At 51.7% G+C, this 9,577-nt stretch overlaps 1 protein-coding gene across 1 annotated transcript; it reads left to right on the top strand.

Annotated features, from left to right (window-relative positions):
• The first annotated feature begins 3,472 nt into the window (after positions 1–3,472).
• Positions 3,473–7,273, top strand: LOC127292328 (transcription factor BHLH089). Its single transcript, XM_051321698.1, has 6 exons — positions 3,473–3,840; positions 5,754–5,960; positions 6,178–6,243; positions 6,383–6,451; positions 6,538–6,609; positions 6,819–7,273. The coding sequence occupies exons 1-6, from the start codon at positions 3,643–3,645 to the stop codon at positions 6,951–6,953; spliced, it is 747 nt and encodes a 248-aa protein (XP_051177658.1). The 5' UTR covers positions 3,473–3,642; the 3' UTR covers positions 6,954–7,273.
• Positions 7,274–9,577: the final 2,304 nt, after the last annotated feature.

Raw genomic sequence — 9,577 nt, forward strand, 5'->3', positions numbered from 1 at the left:
CCGGCCGGATGTAGCAGGCCGCCACCAGCCGGACGTAGCAGGCCGCCACCGCCACTTGCAGCAAAGCGAGCTGCCAGACGTATCAGGCGCCGCCGCCGATTGCAGCAGACGCGTCGGCCGGACTTGGCAGGCGCCGCTGCCGCCACCGCCCTTGCAGTAGAGCGAGCGGCCGGACGTAGCAGGCGACACCGCCGGTTGCAGCAGACCCGCCGGCTGGACGTAGCAGGCGCCGCCGGGCGGCCGGACGGAGCAGGCGCCGCCATCGGTTGTAGCAGAGCCGCCGGCCTTTGGTAGCAGCGCCACCGGCGGTACGTAGCAGACTCCACGGCCGCTTGCAGCCAGCGGTCGGACGTAGCAGCGCCGCCTGCCGGACATAGTAGTCGCCGACCCTCGTGTCTTCGCAGCACCGGTGCCTCCCCGTACCACGCGACGCCCATGGCTCGCCGCCGTCCTCCAGGCCTCCCGAAGCCCCCGACACCGAGGGCTTGCCGGCGAATGGAGACGATGAACTTAGCCATGCTGGGGCTTCCTCCAGGCCTCCCGCCGCCACCGCTTGTAGCAGCCACCGGCTGCGATTGTAGCACCACCGGTGGAGGGAGCGAGAAGACGATGGGAGCGCACACGAGAGAAGATGATGGGAGGAAGCGGCCAGGGAAAAGCGGCGAGCGGCCGGGGAGGAGCCGAATCGGACGGGAGGACCGGTGAGATGAAGAAGACGAGCTAGGAGAGGATAAGGGCGTTGGGACCCACCCACGTGCCTCCCATCGTTTCCGCCAGCGAAGGGACACGCGTCGTGCGACAGAGGCGGAGGATCAGAACTTTGTTCCCCCGGGGAACGTGAGCGTTTTCCTTAGGCAATCCATGGAAGAATGTAGTATTTTCGAGTAAAAGAGACGACAAATAATAAAGTGTTGTTACTTTGAAGATTTGATGCCAAAATATTACTGCTTAAAATGACCGTTCACACGCTATTGAAGAACTACTATTGGACAATTACGTAGAAGACAGTTAAAAACTTGAAGGTGAACTATAATTATGCATTGTTGAAGAATTACCGTAGGGTAATTACAGTCGGAGAACTACTGTTGGCTAATGCATAAGAAAGCAGTTACCAATGAAGAGCTACGGTTGAAAAGTTACTGATGATAAGTTATTGTTGAAGCAACGCTAGAAAAGTACAATTGAGGCTTTACGCATAACAATTACTGTACGATAAATAATGGTATCAAAAATTTAATGTTGATCAATTACTGGCACTTCTACGATAATTACTGTTGAGAACCTACTGCCGAAGAATGGTCAAAATTTACTGGCTGAAAATTATAGCTACGAAATTATTGTCGGGGATGTGTACCCTTTGTTCGCACATGAACATAGTGTGATGCGCTGAGAAGGCGAGAAATCCTTCAGCCTTTACGGTGCAGAGTTCATCCATTCCATTGCCCGCCAATCACCGTGTGGCCAAATTCCGAGCATCTATTTTCTTTTCTTTCCTAGTGGATCCCTTTTAGTCTTCTCTGACCTCCCTCCTCTCTCTCCACTACGCAAACGTACAGTAGTCCAGTATTACTATGTACATTATACCTAGCTCCTCTATCTCCCAAGCTCGCCCCCCCTTCCCGACCAGGCCGCCCCTCACAAAAGGTAAATCGCAACTAACAAAGAGTAGTTCCTGTTGTCTTCCAAGCCCAATATTCTTATTTAGAGTATGTGTGTTCTAATGTGTGGATCATTGTACATCTTCACGGGAGAATAAACTTGAACTAATGTGATTTTAGACAATTGTTGGCCATTGTGGTTGTGATGGTGCGTGTTGCCTTTTATCGCCTTATATGGTTGTTGCGTCTTGAACCTCGGTACATCTAGTGCTCCTTTGGCTAGCTATGGGTTGTGACCTTTCATGGTAGAACATGGGCTTACTTTCTTTTGATATGATCGCATGTATCTCATCAATTCACATGCATATATTGGATATATTGTTACCGGTCCTTTGATACCCCCTACATCTACATATCGACCATATTAATATACGAATCGGGTGCGCCGGCGTCTCGCGGCACGGAATTTTTTGGGCGTGGGAGACGCCTGTCAGTGACGCCAGGGCGCCGCATGGGAGATTTACCGCCACGACGCCGGGCTGGAAACTCTCCCGCCACGACGCCGGGCTGGAAACTCTCCCGCCACGACGCCGCGCGTTAGGTTTCCCGCCTCGCCGCCGGTCTATATTATCCCTCCTCCCCCGCCTCATTGGTGCAAAAATCTAAACCCTAAAAAATACCACAATGTTCGATTCGTGGGAGGAGTCGGCGCTAGAGGTGGCCGTAGAAGTCGTGGAGGCGGACCCGCAGCTCGCAGAGTACGAGGCGTGGGAGGAGGTGGCGCTAGCGGCGACCGTAGATGCCTATATCGCGGACGAGCGGCAGGGCCAGGAGGCGGAGCGGCGGGAGCGCGAGGAGGCGCGGAGGCCACGGGAGGCGGAGCGGCGACAGCGGGAGGAGGAGAACCGGCTGGTGCTCGAGGAGGCGGAGCGGTTGGGGTTCCAGGAGGCGCGGCGGGAGGCGCTGACCCAGCGCCGGTGGGAGGCGCGCCAGCAGATGGGGTGGGAGGAGCTTGCGCTGCGGCGGTTGCGGTGGGAGGAGACGCAACGTCAGGATGAATTCTACGAGGGGCGGCGTTTGGCGGAGATGCAGCTCCGACTACAGAGGCAGGAGTTGGATCACCGTCGGCGGCGGGAGGAGCTGGAGCAGTAGCTGCGTAAGGAGGCGGTGGCCGCGGATAGAGCCGCCTACTTGACGTTCGTGGCGGAGAGAGCAGCGGGGGATTGACGACGGAGGAGCAGCGGAGAGAGCATCGGAGAGAGCAGCGGGCGATCGTCCACCTCCATAGAGCCGGGTGGCCAGTATGTAGTAGGCTAGAGATGAAGCAGGTTTCACATGTCATCTGGAGTCGAGGAGTGAATAATGTTTTACTCGAATTTGCCCTAAAACATTATCCATTTCTCGATGATGAATGACATGAAAATGAAACTACAAGTAAATGTTTAGTTTATCTAAAAAAAAAACTCCTATCGAGGCCGCTGGTTTGAGGACGCCGGTGTGGGAACAACACCTCCAAATAGAGGATGCAGTGCCGGCGTCCTCCATACGGCAGTGCCAGCTCCTCTGCCGACGAATACTTGGACGCCGGTGGAGATGCTCTAAGACTTGGTTTAGTCAGGCGCCGGACTTGACTGTAGCTGCACTTGCTAATAAGATTGTACTCCCAGGTAGGTCCAGGGCCGGGCCAGACCGGGCTGGGCTGGGCCGGGCCGTGCGAACTCGCAGGTCCACTCTACACCAATGCTATGCTGCCGCCAGATTCGATCTCCCCTGGAATAAAAAAAGAGGAGAGTAGATCCAGCCCCACGCCCGCCAATCACCGCGTGGCCAAATCCCGAGTAGAGTATATTAATACGTATTAATTTTCTTTTGCTTTCTCTCTCCACGCGGGCACTTCCACTCTCCTCTGACCTCTCTCCCCTGCGCAAGTGTACTGTAGGTCAGTGCCACTGCGAGCTCCCCAGCCTCGGCCTCCCCGCCCGATCTGCTCGCCTCCCGCCCGCCCGCGGAACCCTAGAGCCCCGCCACGCCCCTGGCCGCCGCAATGGACCGCGCCCCGGCGCTCGCCGCCGAGCCCTGGCGCCCGCCGCACCCCGCCGCGGAGCCTTCCTCCGCCGTCACGGGACAGAGCAGCGGCTCCCGCGGGGCCGGCGGCGGCGGCGGAGGGCGGAGGAGGCAGCGCGAGCCCCCCGCGTCCGAGGACGACTCCGCCAGGCTCGTCTCCACCTCCGGCGCGGATTTGGTAGGTTTTCCTCACCATTGCTCGTGATCCGTGCGGCGTCGGTCGAGTTGGGGGCAATGAGGGGTGATTTTGTTGTCCCCGACGTTTTGGTTAGCTTGGACTTGTTTAGTACTACTTTAGTTCAAATTGTGTATAGGACGACCCCTGCTAGCTGCAGGCCTGCCGCCGCGGTATGCTGATATTGGAACTAGCAGGATAGCAAAATAATACAGGAACAGTCCCATAGGTGAAAAAAATGTTAGCACATCCTCTGTAAGAGGGAGGTCCTAATTTCACAAACTACAGCCAGAAGCCAAGGGTCTGATAAGCGTGTGGAAATTCATTCCATCATCTTGCGGTCATGGTCATGCTATAGACTTTCTCCTCATTCAGCTGTAACCCATGTTTTAGTTTGAGTATTGGTAGCACCCACTTTCACATGTACGAAAGGTACCATTGCTCTGTAGCTACATTTCAATATTGTCATAATAACACAACTGTGGATTGCAGTGGCATGTTTCATTCTCTTCTTTTTTGCATGCCACAGTTTGTCATATCCACATCGTTGTGCTGGATGCTGCTTTTGACAAAGACATCTTGGTGTGGCTTGTACAGGCTGTGATTCACTTTCAACTTTTGTCAATGGAAAGGATGTATGTCATAAGTAGGTACTTTGTACTGAGCGGTGATGTGTGTACCGTTCTAGATTGGTTCATAATGGTGCTAATGGCTGTCAGGCTGGCTCACTGGAATGTTCACAGCATATGATTGCTTTGCTAGTTTTCGAGTTAAAAAGACTGATTTATCTTTGCAAAAACTCTGTTCAACCTTTATAATCTCTGTTTGTAAGGGAACAAGTTTCTGAACCAGCAGTAGATGTGAATATGCCACAGGACTTCTCTATGGCCCTTAAGTAGCCACTGCCTGCAGTCAGCACTATGCTACAGCTGGAATTTTGCTGCCACTGTAATACAATCATCTCTTCCTCCCAATTATCTTCTTGCTCTATTAATAGCTTAGAAAATAGAATCGTCAATTGTGTTTTTGTAGATAAACAGTAGGTATGTTGAATATATATACCATTACCAACTTGTTCGGTGACAGCTGGTTTGACTATTTGTGTTGATTGCTGTGTCTCTTGTACCTCCGATTTGAATGCAATACTTTTTGGTCTGTACTTGCTGGCTAAAGGTGGTTGCTAGACAAACAATTAAATCCAATCAGCTACCTCCAGCACTACCTACTGTGAGCCAACAACCTATTGGTCCATGTTGTGTTCTGCATTTTCTGCTTGCATTTAGTTACCCACCGTGATTTTTTAGCAGCTGTCATATTGGTGGTAGTCTGCAAGCCATCATTATGATCATATGTGATATTTGATTTTACTGGTCTTATATGACCCCCCCTAAGGACGGCAATCTGACCCATGGGAACCCGCCCCGAATGGGCAGGGTATGGGTCTGCATATTCACCCTTGGCCTTGGGTACGATCCATGGGCGGCCCGATTAGTCGTGGGTCGGGTATGGGTATGAGTCTATACCCATGGGTTACCCTGGGCAACCCGAATAATATCTGTAATTATTAAATATTTTTATTTCATGTTACATGTGGGCCATTTAATACACTCATACACCACATTGTAATACTCTAGTAGCCAAAAACCAGCAGCCAACAACGTATGCTGGTAGGAAATCGGTAGCCTTTGTTTAGATGAGATGTATGTTAGTACCCCCTTGTATTCACTGGTTATATGCTGATTGACAGTTTGAATAGTTGTGGTGGTTTTGATGCCAAAAGGTGGTAATATTTTGTTACATTTAAAAGAAAAAAACTCCCATATTTTGGTATCCATAGGTTATGCAGAGAGCAAGAGATTAATTGTTCTTTCTCTTGTTTGTCCTGATCTTTTAATTGACTGGAATCTTTTGCGTAGGCTGATTCCGAAGTGAAGCGTTTCAAGGCAAATAAATCCAGTGTCAGTGATGATAATGGCAGTTTCAGGAAAGATGCTGAAGATTCAAGAAATGCTAGTAAGGCTGTTGATCAAAATCCTCCACCGCCGGAGCCACCAAAGCAAGATTTCATTCATGTGAGGGCAAGAAGGGGTCAAGCAACTGACAGCCATAGTCTTGCAGAAAGGGTCAGTTGAATGCACATTGTCTACAGTTTATACCTAAATGTATTCTTTTCAGTTTCGACTATTCTTAGGCACCCCCATAGATTCACACTGGCACAACCCACTGAAGGAGCTACAACTCTGGTCACAAGTTGAAGTGCCCAGAAATATGTTGGTGCTGTACAGCAACTGCAATTAAATAAGACGATCTGATCACTGAAATTTCTTCTTATTTTGGCAGGCACGGCGTGAGAAGATAACCGAGCGGATGAAAATTCTCCAAGATCTCGTCCCTGGATGCAACAAGGTGCATTTTAATCTCAAGCACCCATTTAGTCCCATTAATCTGCCACATATTTTTTGTGCTGGATCTTCAAGCTCTGAGGCTTCCCTAGTTCTGTTTCTGTTAATGATTCTCTTTGGAAAGCTTTTGCCTCCTTGGTCAGGTTATTGGGAAAGCATCAGTCCTTGATGAGATAATCAATTATGTCCAATCCCTGGAACGTCAAATTGAGGTACGTTGTTTCACCATTGCGGCTTCTATGGAATTGTGTTATCCTATGTAGGTCAGTTAATAGCTCCACATTGCTGTCACCTGCAGTTCCTCTCCATGAAGCTTGAGGCGGTTACTGCCCATGTGAGCAATGGAGCTGAAACATTTCCACCTAAAGATGTAAGTCTAGGTGTACATCCAATGGCCAAGTTGCACAACTACTGCTACATACAATGCTTGATTGCTCATACTGCATTGTGACTACCTTACTTTGTGTCTCGTTCCTTAATCTGCAATCAAGCCTTCTATGATGCTAGATTGCTATGTTTGTGTACAACAAAATATATCTTAGCGGAAAATTTTACCTTTATTGTGTTTTTTGCTTGCAGTATGGCGCTCCGACATACAACACAGCACCTGGGTTGACGTTCGACCCGCAAACACCAAGGGAATACGCCCAGGGCTCGCCGGCATCGGAATGGCTTCACATGCAGATTGGTGGCACCTACGAAAGAGTAACATGACCAGAGCAGAACTTCAGGGTGGCGCCCGACGAAGCCTACCATGAATCCACGACCAATCGACCCCTACTTTTCTAGATCACATTTTTTGCGCAACCCTCTTGTTCCAAATGCGGTTTTATTCATAGTGTTTTGGAGCTGTAATTGCCGGTAGAGTGCATGTATTTAGGGAAGAGATCGCTGGAGCATAGCGTTCCTCATTTTAATTTTGGGTCCAGGACTGTTTCACATGTACTCCTACTTTATGTTCGTGACTTCATGTATTCCACTGGATCTATGTAGCTGACTGTCGTTCGTAAGATGAGCGGAAGCAAATTTATTCAGGTCTCTTGTCAAAGCTTAAACTATGTTCTCAAGCTTTTTTTTTTTGGATCGTCGCGTTGTTTGTAGAGCTCTCCTCAGATCCGGGCCTGACCGAGGCCATCTCTAGCATCAATGCTGCCTGGGAGAGGCTGAGGCGAGGCTCTGGCCACCCTAGTGTGAATAGGATCAGGTTTTTGCTTGATGACATACTCCCTCCATTCATTAATAGTATAAGACGTTTTAGCTTTTAAGACGTTTTATCTTTTAGTAGACTAGGAAACATACCCGTGCGCTGCATCGGGAGAAAAACACAAAATGCAACACCTAAACTAATTCCGCCAAAATGTCACCTATGCATAATTAGTGTAACTTGACCATTGTTATTTCAGTACACCTCACTAACATCCCAACACTTCACTAAATAGGAAAAAACACAGTTACAATCAAATTTCACTAACCATTTCGTACCATTCAATTTAACTAAGAAAACAATGATTTTTTTTTTTTTTTGAGAATTCGGTAGGTGAGCTGCTCGATATATTAATAGAAGAAGGGTTGGCTCAGTTAATCAGGGAAACCGGGCCCAAAAACCATACAGAGTGGCCGAGTTTATGAGGGAAACCGGCCGGAAAAACCTCACAAAAGTCGGAGCCTCATCGTCCACACGAAACCAAACCGCCGACGACCAAACACACACCACCAAACCCGGAGCCGCTGCTCCGACGTCCCCAGCTCGGAGGCGAGCCGCAACGCCGCACGACATGGACGTCTTGTAGCCCAAACTACCAAGGCGACCACCCGCAGACCACGAACGCCGCGCCAAAAGATCCGGGGCCGCCGCCCCGACTTGCCAGCCACACCGACCACCCCGTCGCGTAGGCCGGGCCGACGAGCTCGCTACCCACGTAGCACGAACACGCCACCCAAGCCTTGCAAGACCATGACCACACCCCATGGAGTCATCGCTGCAAGACCATCCGAGGCCGCCGCCTCGGCGCACGTCAACCGTCCGGGGCCGCCGCCCCGGCTTCCACCACCCTCGACAACAAGGCAACCGAGCACAACTACCACGCATCTACCACACCACGAGGAACACGGACTCCAAAAGCGACGCCTTCAAGAAGGTAACGGCACAGTGTGTCGCCGCCGCCCGCTCCAAGGAGCAGAGGTTTTCACCCGGAGAACGCAAGAACTCGCGACAGCGGGAGACCAAGCTCCCCGATGAAGCCCTCAACAGGGAAATATGGTACCCAGGGGCACCACCGACATCGACACCAATTGGTGCGAGGCTTTCGCCTGGAGAGTCGATGCTATCGGCATGCGCAACGCAGGCCCTAGCAGTACGTGTAGCCAGCCGAGCATGGGACCTCGACGCCGTCCACCAAACACACAACAATCGCCTGAGAAGCGCATCCTAGCCAGCAGATCCGGCCGCCGACCGCTGAGCCGCCGGGAGCCCAGGCCACCAACCGACGTCGCCTTGGAACAGGCCCGCCGAAGCCCAGATCGGGCCCGACCGCGGTAGACCCCGGGCCTCAGGTCCCTCCCCATCCAGACTGCGTCATGGCCGGGCGAAGTCGGCCAGCGAGCAGGAGGCTGCAGCGAGGCCAGCGAGGGGCACACGAGGGGCGGGCGACGGCGACGGCCCCCGGGGCCCGGCACGACATCTTCCCTCCGAGACGAGCGCGCGAGAACCCGAGAGGCATAGGGCCTTGCCGTCCCCTTCATCGGCGGCGGACGGCTTAGCCGCCGGCGGCCTCGGGAGACGACGAGGGAGCGGGGCGGGGGGCTAAGGTGGCGGCGGCGGGGGCTAGGGTTGGGCTCCCCTGTCGCCTGGAGGAGGCGACCGAGGGGAGCGAATTGCCGTGAGACGACTTGTGTACTGCAAAACAATGATTTTAAGTACATGCCGTTCAATAAGTGCGAGAGAGAGAGAGACAGAGCTAGAAGAATAGAAAACATCAGACCAAGTACTCGGAGTCAATGATCAGCTGTTTTTTTTTTTTCGCACATTATGTGATTAACCGGTTATCAGATAGCAGTCCTATGTCACACATAGATGTAGCAATGTAATGCTAGCTAGCCCTACAGAAACGCATGTAACTAGAACTAGTGGTTGGGGCGCCCCATGGGGCGCCTCCTCGCCGGTCCGCTGCGTACAGAACACGTCCCAGCTTTAACCAGATGGGAACATCAACATTTGCGTTGCTTGGGTCTTTGTTTGACACACTAAATCATGTGAAATAAGAATCTGACGCCATCGTGTTCAGCATTGAGGTGTTTTTCAGCGGGCTTCTATCAGATAGACTACCAATCACAAACAC

Source organism: Lolium perenne, chromosome 4 (genome assembly GCF_019359855.2).
Source record: "Lolium perenne isolate Kyuss_39 chromosome 4, Kyuss_2.0, whole genome shotgun sequence".
In the NCBI taxonomy this organism is placed as follows: domain Eukaryota; kingdom Viridiplantae; phylum Streptophyta; class Magnoliopsida; order Poales; family Poaceae; genus Lolium; species Lolium perenne.

Coding starts and splice junctions, on each gene's coding strand:
- LOC127292328 (XM_051321698.1), top strand. CDS start 3,643: ATGGACCGCGCCCCGGCGCTCGCCGCCGAGCCCTGGCGCCCGCCGCAC. Junction 3,841..5,753: donor CCACCTCCGGCGCGGATTTG/GTAGGTTTTCCT, acceptor TCTTTTGCGTAG/GCTGATTCCGAAGTGAAGCG. Junction 6,452..6,537: donor CCCTGGAACGTCAAATTGAG/GTACGTTGTTTC, acceptor TGTCACCTGCAG/TTCCTCTCCATGAAGCTTGA.